The 18,008-nt window shown below is 36.1% G+C and overlaps 1 protein-coding gene across 2 annotated transcripts in view; it reads left to right on the top strand.

The window, feature by feature from the left end:
- The window catches only part of LOC140159240 (threonine--tRNA ligase 1, cytoplasmic-like), a 37,727-nt gene that overhangs the window by 16,701 nt on the left and 3,018 nt on the right, over positions 1-18,008 (top strand). For both annotated transcript variants that reach the window (XM_072182648.1, XM_072182647.1), the window contains exons 6-18: positions 574-691; positions 1,366-1,430; positions 2,728-2,806; positions 4,488-4,634; positions 6,947-7,045; positions 7,849-7,944; positions 8,613-8,683; positions 9,254-9,416; positions 10,839-10,976; positions 13,422-13,499; positions 13,970-14,070; positions 14,986-15,087; positions 16,492-16,679. In XM_072182648.1, coding sequence (XP_072038749.1) covers positions 574-691; positions 1,366-1,430; positions 2,728-2,806; positions 4,488-4,634; positions 6,947-7,045; positions 7,849-7,944; positions 8,613-8,683; positions 9,254-9,416; positions 10,839-10,976; positions 13,422-13,499; positions 13,970-14,070; positions 14,986-15,087; positions 16,492-16,679 — 1,445 coding nt within the window. The remainder of the gene's footprint in view (positions 1-573; positions 692-1,365; positions 1,431-2,727; positions 2,807-4,487; positions 4,635-6,946; positions 7,046-7,848; positions 7,945-8,612; positions 8,684-9,253; positions 9,417-10,838; positions 10,977-13,421; positions 13,500-13,969; positions 14,071-14,985; positions 15,088-16,491; positions 16,680-18,008) is intronic.

The following is an 18,008-nucleotide window of genomic DNA, read 5'->3' as shown; positions in this document are numbered from 1 at the left end:
TGTGACGTCATTGAATGTATCTCAGCGACGTTACTGGCAACAAAAGATCTTGAGGAATAACATCCGCCTGAAGATACTAGTGGAGCCAATGAAAGTACTCTTGTGAGTGTTGAATAGAAGTTTAAACAATAATTTTCCATTTCATATTGCTCTTACTAATAGAGCATGATGACGTGATTTTATAATGCAGGAAGTCTACCTGCCTTTTATATCAACATATCATCGCTGTTCCTTCAAAACCATATTAAATCCAATAGCTGCTAGGTGTTGAATATGTACAATATAATATATCATATTGTACATATTTAACACCTAGCAGCTATGGGAATTACGAGGTTTTGAAGGAACAGCGACGATATGGGAGTCCAACAACTGACAAGCATAGGTAGAAAATCTCCCACTGCCACATCTGATACTTGCATAGTGAGTAAGTGAGACACCTGTGTTCTATGAAGTAATACCCCGGGAGTAATACATTCTTGACTGTTCCATTTCGAACAGGTACTGCATAATTATCTATCATAAACCAAACTAATGGTTTACTAATAAAATGTTTTGATATTCTGTGTACAGGCAAGTTTCTAGCAATGAGTTTAAATCATTGAATGACTTAGTGAGGAAAATACAGAAAGAGAAACAACCATTTGTAAGATTAGAGATGACCAAGGAGGATCTACTCAAGATGTTTGAGGTAAGATGCATTGATTGATTGATTGATTGATTGATTGATTATTTATTGTTTTTGTTTTGTTTGCTTTTTTTATACTTCCCCTGTTTATCAAGTACCGGTACTTTAATACCGTGGGTAGTTGCCATAAAAGGTATATGTGACCCCTCGGCACAACTGAGCCCTGAAGTCGCCAATCATCATTTTTGAGATATTCAACCAAAATATTCTGCTTAAAATTAGCTTTAAAATGATGTATATCATGTCTATAGTACTTGACATTTAAGTAGTGAAAATCAATAAAACAGTCAATAAATCCTTTGTTTCCTATTGTTTATTGTTAAGTTCGATGGAGCATATCTCAATAGTGGCACTGGCGACATCCGGGCTCAGTTGTGCCGAGGGTCACATATGTGATATTGATGACCAATGAGAAGTACTAAATTGATCATGAAAATAATGTACAGTATATCAATAAAATGTGGCACTATCTCTCCTCAAGTCCTCATGCATATCTGCTAAATGTGTAAAGTTGGAAGAAACTTAATTTCCTTTCTGTAAAAATGTGCTGAAGTTTGGGATGACTAGTGTGTCAATCTATCACACAGTCTTTCTTTATATAATTTAGAGCATTTACAGATATGGGGATTTGCATAGTAAACTAACTTTTAATTTGTTACTGGTTTTATATTTTTCAGTACAATGAATTCAAGAAGAGAATTATCAATGAAAAGATCCACACTGCAACCACCACTGTATACAGGTCAGTTCTAGTTAATCCTCCCCCCCCTGCATTTCAAGTATTGACCTTAATGTTTTGCCATACATGTAGCAGTGGCGTTGCCAGGGGGTAGGGGGCGTTGGTATATCCAGGGATGTAAGAGTTCTTTTCAGCTGATTTCCTCATTTTTGGTTGACAAGATTTATGTGTTTCCTTTTATTTTCAGCCTATATTTGGCATTTTACCCTGATTTTACGTTGTTTTTCAACTTTTTTTTATAGTAATTTTCCTCTTTTTGGTCTGTGGCCTCTCACACTCCTGTAGATCTTAGGCTGTAGGTACACAGCGGTCTTTGGCAAAACAAAATTTGGGTCAATAGGCAATAAAATTTATGTGAACTGCATACATTGTGCATGTGAAGAAAAAAAGGACATGTTGCCCCAATCTAATCTGCCTGTTTATGTTGCTTCATAAGTTAAGGCCAAATAAAAAAATAAACATGTTTCACGTCCCCTCCCGCTTCCTTTTTTGTGGTTTCCTCAAATATATTAAAAAAATATGTCTAGGAAGTTGGGATGCTTTCTATAGCCTTGTTAAGATACAAGAAACATTTTGGGAAGGTTTTGTGATCATTAGAGGGGGTGTAACTCCCAGAACAACAAATAAAAAAGGGCCTCCTCCTTTTTCTAGGCATTATTGTATACGCTAAAACAGCTCTAAGTATGGGTATTTACACCAATTTTGCGATAAAAAATAGAAAATAAAAAGCCCCCTCTTCCTCCTTTTTTTCGAAAATCGGGACGTGAAACATGTTTTATTTTTTACTTGGCCTAATACTATATAAATGTAGGTTGAAACATTTTTGGAAAATTTTAGAATTTGTCCGTGCCCCAGACAATATTGCAGCAGTAAGTAGGAAGCGATGTAATGTTATATAAATATTAACTGTATATGAGTGTGATGGTTTCACCGAGTGATTATATTTTGACCATTACACAAATTTAAGACAGTTAATATTTGTTTTATATCACTCATACATAAATAAATTCTATTACTAAAATACTATTTAAGGTAGGAAATACATTTTTTCATAAACATAACACCATGTTTTGCCGTGATATATATATATACTTCACATTTTGGGATCCACCCCATAACTAAATCGGAGAGTCTAAGAGTCAGCGCATGGCTTGGCGCAGGCGCACTACGGCAGGCACTATGATGGTAAAGACTATCACACGGAGAGGCTGATAGTAAAAATGATAAATGGTAATCAACCAATGAACTGTCTAGAATTTATGTATGAGTGATATAAAAATGGTTGGTTGTATCCTCACAGGTGTGGACCACTCATAGACTTATGTCGTGGACCTCATGTACGGCACACTGGCAAGGTCAAGTCCTTTGATGTTATCAAGGTAAGTTGCTCTCATAAATTCAATTGTTCTAAATTCTGTCAGTGCTTAAGGGATCTAAAATGAGCGTTTATTGCGTTTCGACAGTATTTTTTGAGGGACATGAGAGCACCTCAGACCTATCGAATTGCATTCTGAATCTGAAGCATGTCTTTCTGATATCAAATAATTTTCATTTTTTGAAAATCACAATATAATACAAATTTTATGACAAATTATAAAAATTTGATATTTTTCAAATTTTTGATATATAACAGTCCTCGAAGTAAATTATATAAATCTAATGATATATTCTTAAAGTGTATGTAGCTGGGAGGAAAAGCCGACGGTCAATTGAAAATTTTGACCTTTCATATTGAAGATATGGATTTTTTCCCAAAAAGACCTAATTTTTTTTTTGGTGTTTTGGGAAAAAAATCCATATCTTCAATACTGAAAGGTCAAAATTTTCAATTGATCGTCGGCTTTTCATCCCACCTACATACACTTTAAGTATAAATCATCAGATTTATAAAGTTCACTTTAGTACTGTTAAATATCAAAAATATCAATTTTAATGATTTGCCATAAAATGTGTATTAAATTGCGAATTTCAAAAAGGACATTCTTCGATTCGAATGCAATTCGATATGTCTGATGTGCTCTAATGTCCCAAAATAAATACTGTCCAACGTTCATACCCCACCCTTAAGAACTGGTATTTCATTTTGGTTCTTACCGGTGTTGGGAGCTGAGAATGATTTGGACATGTTTTAATCTGTTTCTGAATAAAATAGTGTTAGGCATTAACTGGCATACAAGTTTAAGAGCCTCCTTATGGAACATGCGGTAGTAGTCTCCTATGCAGCCAGTTTGGTTACAGTCCCTCCACACAAACAGTTTGCCAAAGACCATGTATACCGTGTTTCTGATTAGCTAGGGCGACAATGCAAAGTCTACGAGAACCTGATCAGCAGCACTGCTACCGGGAACTTGATTGATTGCCCGTGGGTTGAACTCCTGGCTGAATATTATCAGATACGCGAGCAGCACATGCTGAATGACGTCATGGGAAACAGCTAGCCAATCAAAAAGAACTTGTTCGTTGTCATTGGCAGACTGTTTGTGTGGAGGGGCGGAACCAAACTGGCTGCTGTGGAGACTAATGCGGTAGAAAAGCGTAGCTGCTCCAACTTCCCTCTGGTATTTCTGTGGCTGAATATGATGTGCTTTGAGTTCCTTATTTGCATATTTTGCCTGTAATTCTAGTAATCCACTCTGTAGCAGTATGCAATAACTGATGAACTTCTAACTTGGTATCTAGTCCTACATGTAGGGTGGTTGAGTATGATGACCTCTTGTGATGCATAGTTTATGTCATGTCATTTGAACATTTATGAATATTAACCAAAAATGAGTTTTACACATGTTTCTAAAAAGGACATTTAGAGCTTTCATAAACTGAAAACCCCATGTTGATACAACTTTTCTTTGCGAAGTTATGTAAATTTATCAATCGCTGAAAACAATATAAAACAAAAGAATTTTAACACTTTCTTTGCTAATATCTCAAAATCAATATTAGCGACATCCGACTCATTCCTCTTGATCATGTCACATATACAAACCTTTGTTGAGATGTGGGGGTCATCTTAATTAATTATGAACAAAGTAATTCTAGTTGTTTCTTATTTTTGCGTGACAGAATTCTGCCACATACTGGGAAGGGAAAGCGGATGCTGAATCACTGCAGCGTATCTATGGCATCTCATTTCCTGATACAAAGCAAATGAAGGAATGGAAACATTTCCAAGAAGAAGCTGCCAAGAGAGATCACCGCAAGATTGGCAGGGTAAGCGATATTCATTCATCACTACTCCCTAGTATTAACAGTTCCAAAGATGTGTATGCAATACATGCATAACAAAATTAAGAGTTTTGAGCCAGAAAGATTAGGCATCAATGTGACGTGTCATGTCAAAAGGGTACACTTTTGGGCAGGTTATCAATTTTGAGGTTTTTACATTAAATATAGAGATATTTTGCACCACAACGCCGTTTTCCCCAATGAAATCATACATTCCTAAGCTAAGATATTTAGTTTGTAAGTTATGGTATTATAAAAATGGAAATTGAGATATCAGCCTTTAAAAATATTATTGACAATGTTGAGAGTAGGAATTACATTGAAAAATGTCTCAAAAAATACAAGATGCCAGTTATATTCCGGTCTGAAACTATCAAACAATATTTTTAACATTAATAACATCACAAATTTGCAACAAACCTAAATTGTGAAAAAATCACCCGCGGGTAGATTTTTGGCTATTTCTCCATTTATGATCCTGCCCAAAATTGTATCCTTTTGACATAACACATCACAAATTAAGGGTTTTGAGCCAGAAAGAATAGGCATCAAAGTTACACCAGAAGTACAGTTAGCAACAATAGGCATTTTATAGGTCATGTTTGGTTACAATTATTAGAGCAGAGTGTTAATATCATGAGAGTATCATGTTTTCACATCATGTAAACCCGGGTTACCCCTGGGTCACACGACTAGTTGTTTACCGCTCCACCTCACTTTATGATGAAATCCCATGGATGTGGGATGTAATATCAAGTAAGTCAAAATATTTGTTGAGAGAACTGTTTTAAATCTCTATATGTCATGTTTTCTTTTTTTCACTCATGAATAACAAGCAGCAATATGCCTTATTTAATGAAAATACAGGGTTCAAAAGAAATAACTCCCCCCCTAAAATTACAAAACATTTCTTTGCATAACTTGACATTTATTTTGTTGATTTGAAAAATTTAAAAAGGTGTAAATAGAGGAATCGTTTTTCAACCCTCACAAAGTTGTTTCATTTGCAAAAGCAATATTTTTGGTCAAAATTAATCACATTTACCAAAAACGATGCTTTCAGAAAAAGTTGCACTTTACCACATTTTGTACAAATCGTTCTCGATATTAATGTTAAGGTTGATTTAATTCTTGTTTTTGTCCTTCACTTTTCTGTCTCTGATCCTTCAGGCACCCATGCAACCACCATTCAGTGCAAAACAAAGATTTGTTGAACTTAATTTTGGCGTAAAATGAGATTTTCTTTGATGTTTTTAATCAGCAGTTGTTTCAAAATGATAAAATCACTAGGAAGGAGAAATGAGCTCTCCACGCATAAATTTGACCAAAAGGGTGAACATTTACCTGTATTGGGTCAGTTGAAGCATCTTGCATTTTGATTTAAAATGATGGCTTACTTGGATAAGGTGTATCACTCATGATGTGGCCACAAGCGATTGGCTGCATGCAGTTAATTGGCTGGATGCTGACTTCCAACCTCCAATCTTTGTTGGCCATTTCTTCATTGTCATGTACGCCTTTATTTAAAAGAGCCGTTGCTATAGGTCTTTGCAACCGTTTCAGTCTACCATTTGCAAGTAAATTTTTCATCTCTTCTAGCCATCGAAAGAAATAAGCATCACACTACAAACCTTATTAAATACTCCTATAGTGATTTTACCATTTTTGAAGCACCGACCGAAAACCCCATTCATGTCAAAATCCATGTCAATGAATCATTGTTTTATACTGAAAGATGATTGCATGGGTGACTGGGTAATCGGATACACAACATTTAAGAAAATTAACTAACAATTAAATCAATCAAAACATTGATCACGTTGATATCGAGAACATTTTTGTACATTACATGTATAGGATGTTGAAATGTGCAACTTTTTCTGAAAGCATCATTTTTGGAAAATGTGATAATTTTTAACCAACAAAAAATGATTTTCCAAAAAAAGTAAATTGGGAGGGTAGCAAAAGGATTCCTCTATTTACAGGTTTTTAATTTTTTTCAAATCAACTAAATGTATGTCAAGTTATGCAAAGAAATGTTTTGTAATTTTAGGGGGGGAGTTATTTCTTTTGAACCCTTTATATCGTCATTGGGCAGGCAAAACCTCCTATGTGTCATTGGCCCCTGAACATATTTAAAGCAAATAAAGCAAAACCTCCTAAGTAACCTCTTGGGAGTTTTGTTTTAAACATGTTCAAAGGCCACAAGTACATAGGAGGTTTTTCCTGCCCTACATTATGTTCTGCATACTGATTTAATACTGCTATGTTTAAATGTACGCCTCTTTGTCTACTAGGAGCAAGAGCTATACTTCTTTCATGAGTGGAGTCCTGGTTGTGGATTCTTCTTGCCGAAGGGAACGTTTATCTACAACAAACTAATCGGTTTCATCAAGGTAAGATCAGTGGTGCATGATAAGACACTGACAAACTTTAGGAATTCAACCAAGAGCATTTGTGACTCTCTCTGACAAAACCAGGAACAAGTTGCATTTTTTGACATTTCATGATTTGAATACAAACGCAAGCACTAGACAATAAGCTTTAAAATGATATCAAAATTATATAAATAGCGTCAATATTTTTAAAGATATGGATAATTTTGTAAATGATACCTTGATATTTTTGCCAAATTGCTATTCTGAGTAATGGGCCAGATAGTTTCTGCAAACCTTCAAGCTATTGCAGTGTTATTCTGAATTTATACTCGATCGCTGAGCGATTGCGATGCACCACTTTTGTAGTCACTGTTAAACAGGAATAAATCTAATAAAGTTGGTTATTATAATTGTGTGATGTTTTTGTTAAATTTTGTTCAACGTAAAAATTATATCAGATTATGTTTTACTTTTGATGTAATATTCGTTAATATGGTTCGTTGTGAACAATTCCAGTGAAAAATGATGTTGACTACTCAAATTTCAGTGACGTTTCACCACTACTCTAGTGGTTTCATCAGACTGGCAACTCATCACATCTGACTGCTTCCTTTTATAGGCAACAGGAACCGTTGAGGGTGTGATGAGTTGGTCAAAGATATTTAGTCTTTTAGCCATCTAGTGGTCTTGTCAAAAAAAATGTTTTTGTTTATTATTTTGATGATTTATTTAAGCTAAGAAATACCTTATAAACAAGCAGCTAGACAGATTGTTTGCATATTGTTTATTTTACATTTGTCCACCTGTTTATTGATTGACAGGATGAGTACAGGAAACGTGGTTACCAGGAGGTAATCAGTCCAAACGTATTCAACAGTCGTCTGTGGGAACAGTCTGGGCATTGGCAACATTACGCGGTGAGTATAATGATCATCATACATGAAACAATATACAGACCACTCACCAATGGGCAATGTCCAGCATCATCTGCTGATGAGGGCCAATCGTTCACTATATAGTTCACTATATAGCTTCCGTGGCGACCCCAGGATTTTGGCTTTGATATGCCTTACTTTGCCCTGATAAAACCACTGCCAAAGACCAAAGTTACGGCAGTTTCAAAATGGGTGTTTTTCGATCGAGATTTATAGCAATTTTTGTAATTATTACAAACGATGTATCGCATTTACGGTAAGACATAAGGCATGAAAAATTATTTTAACGTCATGTGACACAAGTGATCGACTTCTCGATCACTTTGTCATAGTAAGTGTTACCCACTTTGAGCCTCACCATGGTTTTTTAAGTCCAAATACAATTATTGTGATCCCACGATCTAGTACTATAGATGTGTGTAGATACCATTTACTCCAGACCTGAAACCTCTTTTTAGCTGATTTCCTCTTTTTTTATTCCTGAAATGTACGCATTATTTGTTATTTTCAGCCCAATTGAGCTTTTTTTAGCATGATTTTGCGCTATTTTCCTCTTCTTTAAAGCATTTTCCTCTTTTTTCACAAATGGTCAGTTTCAGGTCTTTTACTTGATTATTTCATATTGTTAATGTTATTGTTTTTCTTTACAGGAAAACATGTTTTCATTTGATTCAGAGAAGGAGAAGTTTTGTCTGAAGCCCATGAACTGCCCTGGCCATTGGTAAGTGCACTTTCATATCTGAATTTCATGCTTACGCTGGGGCTCTGAAGTTCTAACAAAAATTAGGAATGTTTGGAATGGAATTTGATTAAAACAAACATTCAAATGGCTCAAATATTTAAGCATTATTGGTCAAAAAGTAAATCAAACCTTATGCCAAAGTACTCTCATTTCATTTTAGTAATTTTCAATTAGTCAGTTGTGGCCAGATGCTGGGTGGGAGACCAAGTGTAAGTATATCACCTTTCACTATTTCTACATATCGTCATGGCGATAAGGATTTAATATCTCCCAAGCCTACTGAAATGTGTCATAAAATTCAAAACGCTTTCATTTTGAGATAAAAATATGTTGAATGATTCATTTAAAGTTGTGTGTTGCTGTTTGTGAGCTTTCTGTGTTACTTTTCAATATAGACTGAATATATATCAGTTTTGGTCATTTTTTGGTCATTTTTTGCTGGTTTGCCAGTTTTTGCCACTTTGATTGCCCAATGCTAAAGTCTGGTCACAAACCACACTCAAGCGTAAAGGCGCTCTGTATAATTATGAAAATGTTCATCTTTTACAGTTTGATATTTGACCATCGTATCCGCTCATGGCGAGAGCTGCCTTATCGTATGGCAGATTTTGGAATCTTACACAGAAATGAGTTATCAGGTACCTTATCAGGACTGACGCGAGTGAGGAGATTTGTTCAAGATGATGCCCATATCTTCTGCCCCCAAGAGTTGGTAAGCAAAAACACATTACATTTTGGTTGGTTTAAGGGCTCGGATAGTGATGTTTTCACATATTTTTTCTGGAACCTGATAGCACATCAGACATATCGCATTGCATTTTGAATACGAGGAATGTCCTTCTAATATAAAATAAACAAATAATTTAGTTTTTCTTTTTTTGAAATTTGCGATATAATACACATTTTATGGCAAATGATTAAAAATTGATATCTTACTATAAATAGGGGAATGTTTTGACTGACTATCTGAGCATGTACAGAAAGGCTCCATCAGTTTTTGATTAGCTATTAAATGTCGCCAAATTCATAGGGGAGATTGAAGACTATACCGAGACGGTAATGCACTTTATTTGGTTGAAGACAGTCAAGATTTGGCTTCAAAACCTGTAAAAAAGTGAGTTTTTCAGGGCAAATAATAGGCCCCCTAGCTGTTGCTATGTACCGGCTATGCCAACCGACGCATCTAGTAGAAAGAGCGTCGGCGCACACGCCACTTGACGCGAACACCGCAAGGGGGCATAGGCCAAGATGCGTGCCAGGTACCAGTGGACGCAATATACAGGGAAAAAGAAAAAGGTATGGATGAGGTTACGGGTACAGGGCCTGGGCCAGGTTATGGTTTAGGGTACGGGATGGGATTTAGGCATTACGAAGACTACAAGACCAGAATTAAATAAATAACATGGAAACAGGAAATCACAAGCTAAACAGGAAACATATTTAGATAAATAAAACCTTTTCAATGAATCTACCTGTTCTGTTCAGAAATTCATCCTTTTTTAGTGAATGCTCCCATTTACTCATCTAGCTTGGACCAGCACGTAATGATTAAACATTGTTATTTTTGAATTTAACAGTTCTCAAAGTAGGTTGTATAAATCTACTGATATGTACTTAAGGGTTCGGATAGCAACATTTGCATTGAATTTTTCCTGGGACATGAGAGCACATCTGACATCGAATTGCATTCTGAATATGAGGGATGTCCTTCTGTTATCAAATAATTCTGATTTTTTGAAATTTGCGATATAATACAAATTTTATGGCAAATTATTCAAATTTGATTAAAATTTTTTTTAAATATTTAACAGTTCTCGAAGTAAACTTAATTAATATTAATATAAACTTAATAAAAAGATCTTCAATATGAAAGGTCATTTGTAAATGATCATCGGCTTTTCCTCCCAGCTGCCTAGTATTATATTAGTGAAAATATTTTCTTATATGTATATTGAATGTAAGTTTTGAAAGTTCAGAGCATCTCAAACTTATTTTGACTGAGTTTGAGTCACTGGGGGTGGGGGAGAAGGGACAAATACATTCCACATTGGATATCATCCCAAACTTGGAGACATACTTGTTTTTGTATTGTCATGTGAAGTTTACTATTCTCGGATTTTGTGTTTGTCTACAGATTCAGCAAGAAATCGCTGGTGTTTTAGATTTCTTGCAAACTGTTTACGGTGTGCTTGGATTCACCTACAAGCTGGAGCTGTCTACTAGACCTAAGAAATTCTTGGGTGATATCGAAGTGTGGAATAATGCTGAAAAGGTGAGATATTTCATTGTTGCATGGCTGTCCACAGGTTTGAACCCCCTGAGCACTACCTGCCAATCTAACATTGCCTCTGATTGGTCAATTACATGATATCTTCATTTTAATCCCCCAATCAGAATGGAGCTTTGCAAATAATTCACCCTAATTTTTTGCGTAGTGAAATTATTCTAACAGTGTTTCTGATTGGTCCAATTGATAATGAAAACTTCCACTAGGCTGACATACATGTACCACAAATAGCTGTAGTCGGAAGCAGCGCACATGCTACTCTCTTTGCTTTGCATACACCCATAATGTCAACATATTACAGGGACTTACTCAGTGGCATATCATTGCGATAACGTTTGCTACAGCCACCTCGTATGTGGGTGCATTGGACTTTCCCAAACATAGCAATGAAAGCTGTTGATTGGTTATCGCCTTGTCAGCACTTAGGCAGTAAAGATGGTGCAAAATTCCTTCCAAATTGTGAGAAGTGATCAGGAATTTTCCCGGTGTCATCACTTAACATTGACTATGTGTACGCATGATCGTTCCCAATTTCGCGAAAAAGGGGTTATTTTTAAACTATGTTCGCGAACATTTTATGTTCATGGTGTTTAAAAAATAGGGTTGTTTTTGACGACGGTGTACTCAAAATTAAAAAATAGGGTATATTTTTGTGAATCATGATAATGTTGAAATCCCAAGAAATCTTACCATTTCTAGCTCAATTTACTCCCTGATTTCACTTTTGTGAAACTTTTTTGCCTTCCTAATATCCCGGCCTAAATATTCAGCAACACCCTCTATTTTATTTGTTTCATGATTTGTTTACACCGATTACGTCACTGGGGACTTACCCAGATTGGCCGCTGATTCCATGGTACTTTTTTCATCGGCTTTATTAATGATGCGCCCGGCCTCCGGAGCCTTGACAAACTGGTACCCAAACCGGGCCACAAACTCTTCGAAATGGCACCTGATCATAAAGGAATTGTTCCTTCTGAACCTTCTGAAGTTGTAGTCAGCAGGGCGAAAACCGCAAATTGCTAACTATTTGGTGACCGGCAAGCTAGAGGTTTTTCTTGAAAATATCTAAAGATGGGGCTGATATAGTGGTTTGAGTGTTGGAATTCGTGGCAAATGCCACAGTTGGTAATTTTTGTCAGTCAGTTTATGTATTGGTCACATCCAAGCTTTATTTTGCACAAAAAAAAAAAAAAAAAGTGGGAGGAATGATTAGGCCTACATGATGCACCCTATTGGATGTATTTGTAGGCCTATATATTTTTCTGTTATTTTCCTCATTTATATATTAAAAGGACAACAGAGTTCTCCTCAGAAAAGACAATGAATCAGAACAAGTGTTTTTGTGTGTGTTCTTGAAATGTTAAAAAAGGGGTACTTTTGTAAAAGTGTACTTGAAATGGAAAAAATAGGGGTATCTTTTAAGGCTAATTTGTACCCGTTTTTGTGTAAAATAGGGGCAAAAAATGACGAAAATGTTCTTGAAACCACGCAATATAGGGGGGTATTTTTGACTAAGGGAACGATCATGCGTTACGCCTTTGAATGTTAAGTGACGACACCGGGGGAATGTTCAATAAAAAGGGTGCCTAAAAAGGTGGTGGGGTAAAATAAAAAAGGGTGGGGTACTGACCCCGCTGCCAACTATGTTATTTGTATAGCTGGGCTCATGCTTAATTGATCTTATCAACTTGCCTTTTGAATCAAGATTAAACAAGTATTTCAACTTGAATAATAATTTTGTAAAGTGCATGAATTTTGTGAAGTGCATGAATGTCACACCTACAGCCCACAAAAATGTTTGTTGCCGGAATTTGTTAAACTTAAACCATTCTGCTCTACACTTGCTACCTGGAAAGTTTATCATTTACCGACATGATCCCTGTTTATTGTGTAAAAAGAATGGGGTCTGGCCAGGATCATGTGGTGCTATGCGACTTGGTTTAGCGAATGAATTGTCCAGTGGTGTAACTACTATCTAGACTTTTGTATTCAAGGGACAGCCAGGGGATATCTGCTTGAGGGACACATGGTGGGAGGGGGTCGAAATACCATCTTCCATTGAAGCATGTACAAACGGGTAACTTATTTGAGGGGAAAGGGTTTGAATTAGCGGATCCCCCACCCCTAAACTCCCCTGTCTGGTTACGCCATTGGAGGTGTCAAGTTTCATAGCTTTTCATCACATGATTTAATCGGCCAATCAGAACCCCACTTTCATGTGTATACAGTGCATGTGTAAAATTGGCAAAAAGTGTAGAAATCCTCTGATGAATAGTTATAGAGAGTCATGTTCCCCCTGCACATTGGAAACATTCTTTTGTTGTAAACTTGCATACAATTTCTCTAATAATAGATGAAATTAAGTAAATATTAAAATGAATTAGAAATGAATGTGTTAAAATTGTTTCTAATTTATATTGTTTGCAGCAACTTGAGGAAACCTTGAATGAGTTTGGAGAACCATGGAAATTGAATCCTGAGGATGGTGCTTTCTATGGACCCAAGGTAATGTGGGATTGTATGGGTGTATGCATTGTTATTTGTTACTGCACTTCAATAAAGAAGACGTGTTATCATGAATTTCTTAATCAAAATCAGGCAGTCTAAACTCTAATGTTGACTGAACCATTCTCAATTCATCCTTGATTTCTGATTATGCTTTTTGCATCTATTCAGCATTGAAGTGGTTACGTAATTCTCTTGGTTACCGGATCACACTATTTTGGTATGCCTTTGAGTGCCATATACTTTGTGTGGTGATCGTGGTTCATTACTCAAGAGCGTGATCCCGTTGACATAGTAACATTACGTAACTTCTATACTGAATTTACTCCAATTAACTTAGTCACGATTGATAAACACAACTGGGTTGGGAGATGATGATCACTGGTAGTGTTTACACAGTCCTTTCCAGCATTTATTCAGCAAGCGATTTTAAAATTTATTTTTCAAACGTTTGATGCAATTTCTTTCAGATTGATATCATCATTCAAGATGCTCTGCGTAGGTCTCACCAGTGTGCAACCATACAGCTAGACTTCCAGTTGCCAATCCGATTCAACCTCAAGTACCAGAGGTATGTTGAATTTAAAAATCAAAGTATGTATTCTGTCTTGTTGTAGTCAATATGAATCATGCCTGATGCACACTCCACTCACCTGTCATTTATTGCCTGACTCTGCAATGCTTTGTACCATAACACCATTTGATGTAATTGGGCTGTACCAGTTGAAATCCATACACCTCCTATGGAAGACACTCGATCTCCCATGCAGGGATTGTAGATTTAAAATTTGTCACCCTTTCAGGTAACCTTCATTTGAAATTCATATTCTGTGCGTGGAAGATTAAGATCATGTCTTCCATAGTGGGTGTATGGATTGAACAATGCCCATACAATACTGAGATAGGTATTGCTGTGTTGTTGCATTTTCATAGACATTTTAATATAGCTAAACAGAAACAGTTGCCTATGCAGTATCTCATGTGAGACATAAGGATGCTATCATTCCAGTAGTCATCTCAAGTTGTGCCCCAGTGCAGTTGTGTTTTGGGGATGTTGTTTTGGGTCATCTTACAAACATGACCCAGCCAACATAGACAATCTGCCTGAGTATTACCTCTGACCCACAGCATAATGATTTAGTTTTCTTGTGAAAGTCGTCATTTGCCAGTTGAGAGTTTGTTGTGACATGTCAGCCATCAGAGCTGTGTTACAGAAAACAAATTTGACAGAATCATATAATGTTTTCAAATCACAAATTGAACTCTAACCAAAATTCATCGCCCAATGAGTTTTTTCATTTTTACTTGAGAGGATATCAAAATTTAGGTCAAAATCCATTGTAGTTTTGGAATACAGGGTGAAAAAAACCCCAACCATGTTATATAATCAGGTGACAAGTAACAGAAAAGGCAGTAAATACCCAACCCAATCCATAAGGAAGTTTATTAATTAGCCCCTTTTGTGTCCCACCTGTTTTGCTTGCAGTGCTGATGGCACAGAGAAGAGACCTGTCATAATCCACCGTGCCATATTGGGTTCAGTGGAGAGGTTGATGGCTGTTATCACTGAAAGCTATGGAGGAAAGTGGTAAGTATATAACATCGTAATTATTATTATTACATGTTTTGTTTTTGCATTTTCTTTTTTCAGTTGCAGATCATGTCAATTGTTTTATTCATTTAGAATAAGTAATTATATGTTTAGTTAGATAGGCATGCTGAGTCGAAGCGTAACCTGTGACTCGGCAATTTGACAAGGGCCTGAAAGCATGGCTCGAAAATGAAAACAAACAAACTGAAGTCCAGGGAGCAAATTCAAAAACGGTCAGTCACTGCACTCAATTTGCCTTGGTTCTCCTTTTTATTTTGAGGATTAGTAATACCTGCAACAAGTCAAATACTTTATTCCATACAAGCTTGTCAAATTTAGATCATCCCAAAAAGCTTCCAAATTTATGTGAATAACTTTGGTTAAGCCTTCATGTAATCTTACCACAACTTAGGGTTAGGAATTGGGTTAGGATTAGCTTACACGAACTAATTACATGAAAGATCAACCTTAACTTAGAGTACTTTGTTATATGCAGCAACCTAAATTGTCAGGCTACAGATTAAAATTAAAACATTTGTTACTGAGATATTTTGTTTTAGTTCAATGTCCAATCTTCTTGCTTTACAAATGAAGAGCTTTGTTTCAAAACCCCTTACATCCACTTTTGGCTGAAATTTAGTTATTGACATGACATTATAGTGTGTGTAAAAATACACATTTTGGTGGTTGTTTGACCTTCATACCACTTTCCCTTCCGGAGATGTGGTATATTTCCCGTTCGGGAAATCTTAGGGAATTTCCGGAAATCTGAACATAAAATAAACATAGAATTGTTTTGTTTTAATTTTTTGATGTATACTAGTAGCATGGAATGTTCTTTACCTATTAAAACCAAAGTGAACTGTTTTTGGGTCACTATTTTTGAAAAAAATCATTTTAATTAACAAAAGGTGTAGCTTCGGAAATACTCAAAAAATGCCATTTTCCGAATTTAATTAAGAATTCATAATTAAAAAAGTAAATGAGATATTTCAATTTTTCTTTTTGATTTTGAAAGCATTAGTCAAGTTACATAAAGTAGTGCAAACAAATGGGCTCAAATATGATTGCAAAGGTGGTTTCTAGAAAAGGGGTAAATTTGTTTTGTTGCAAAAAGCCCTTACATCCACAAAAGGCGCGATATAAAAGATATAATAAAATAAATAGGAAGGCTTCAAAATTGTACCAAACCTATTCTTTTAGTTTCTATTCATCAACACTTTATCCAAACCCAAATTGAATCAAATCGAACCAGTAATACTTGCACAATTAAAAAAAGCTGTTTTTCTCAAAAAGTCAAAAGTGGATGTAAGGGGTTTTGCAACAAAGCTCTTCAAATCAAGACTACCCAATGAACAAACCTGATGACAAGTGTCATGATATATTTTTTGTCATTTCCAGGCCATTCTGGATTTCCCCACGTCAAGCCATGGTGATACCAATCGGCCCAGCCTTCAATGAGTATGCGAACGAGGTAAAGAAACAAATCTTTGAAGCCGGATTCAACTGTGACAGCAATATCGACGATGGAGAAACCATGAACAAGAAAATACGCAATGCACAGCTGGCTCAATACAACTTCATATTAGGTGAGAACTTGACATGAGACAATGTGGGGCTATTCCAGTTGAAATCCACACACCCCCTATGGAAAACATGACATTAATCTCCCACACATGGGGTGCAGATTTCAAACGGAATCACTCATTCAGGTTATCCATTATGTAATTCTCACTCCCTGTGTGGAAGATTACTGTTATGGCTTCCATATGGGGTGTATGGATTTCATCTAGAATAAACCTTTTTCAAAAACATTTTGACCAGATCGTACAGCAAAGTATGGCTTGTGAATGAATCTTTTTTTTAAATAGCAATTCCCACAATTTGGGCAAATAAAAGTTGTTCCCATGCGCCTGTCATGTTGATGGGGACATCAACATGTAGGGCTACTAGGTAAATCTTGGTATGTTAGACAATGACTTTTCTAAACAAACGTGTGCTACTGCTAGTAAGAAAGCCACAATAACTGCGTAATACATGCCACTAATAGTCTAGGTGGAATGGGTTATTCAAATTGAAAGCCATACACCCCCCTATGGAAGCCATTACCGTAAAGGGAGTGTAAATTTCAAATGAGTTTACCTGAATGGGTGACTCCATTCGAAATGTACACCACCTGTGTGGGGCATTAAGGTTATGTCTTCCATAGGATTTCAACTGGAATACAGTAGAGCCCAATTCCTTGGTGATTTTGTTAATTAGTATGTGCCCAAATGTTCTTGTGCGGCACAGTGCTGTTTCTGCTATATACATTATCAGGCATGAGATTTTCCAAAATTCACACAATTTTATTTATTTGCAGCCCATTTTCAGGCGTTTTTGTCCAATTTTACGCTCTTTTCCAGCTTTTCCAGCATTTTCATAAATGATGTATTCTCATGCTTGTATTATGAATAAAGTTTGTGCCCAATTTTTTTGTGCACCACAGTGCTGTTTCTATCGTATATATTGTGCATAAAGAAGAAAAGAACATTGGACAATCCAGCCATACAGCTTAGTTTGGGTTCAGTGACTTCAATTGTGTTTCTATACGGTTGATTAATGAATTTCATTACCTTGAACTCCCTTTTCAACAACAATAGTTTGCAGTTTAGCTTGTCAGATACATTTTGATATGATTCGATTTGTTCAGGTTGGACAACCGTGGATAACCTAAGAAAGCCATTGGGTACATTTCAACACCAGGATGAGTTAGGCAGTCAGGGGTTAACACCCTACTCTTCTCGAAAATGAATTTAAGCTACATGTACATGGCTCTTCTGTACATGGGACCAATGGCTTAACATCCCCTCTAAAGGAGAGAGTACTCCCATGGTTCATTTAGAGCGGAAATCTTAATTTAATCTACAAATTGAAAT

The sequence above is a fragment of the Amphiura filiformis genome, chromosome 8 (assembly GCF_039555335.1).
Source record: "Amphiura filiformis chromosome 8, Afil_fr2py, whole genome shotgun sequence".
Lineage (NCBI taxonomy): Eukaryota > Metazoa > Echinodermata > Ophiuroidea > Amphilepidida > Amphiuridae > Amphiura > Amphiura filiformis.
The sequence above is the reverse complement of the archived record's forward strand: the minus strand, read 5'-3'. Positions and strand labels throughout refer to the sequence as shown.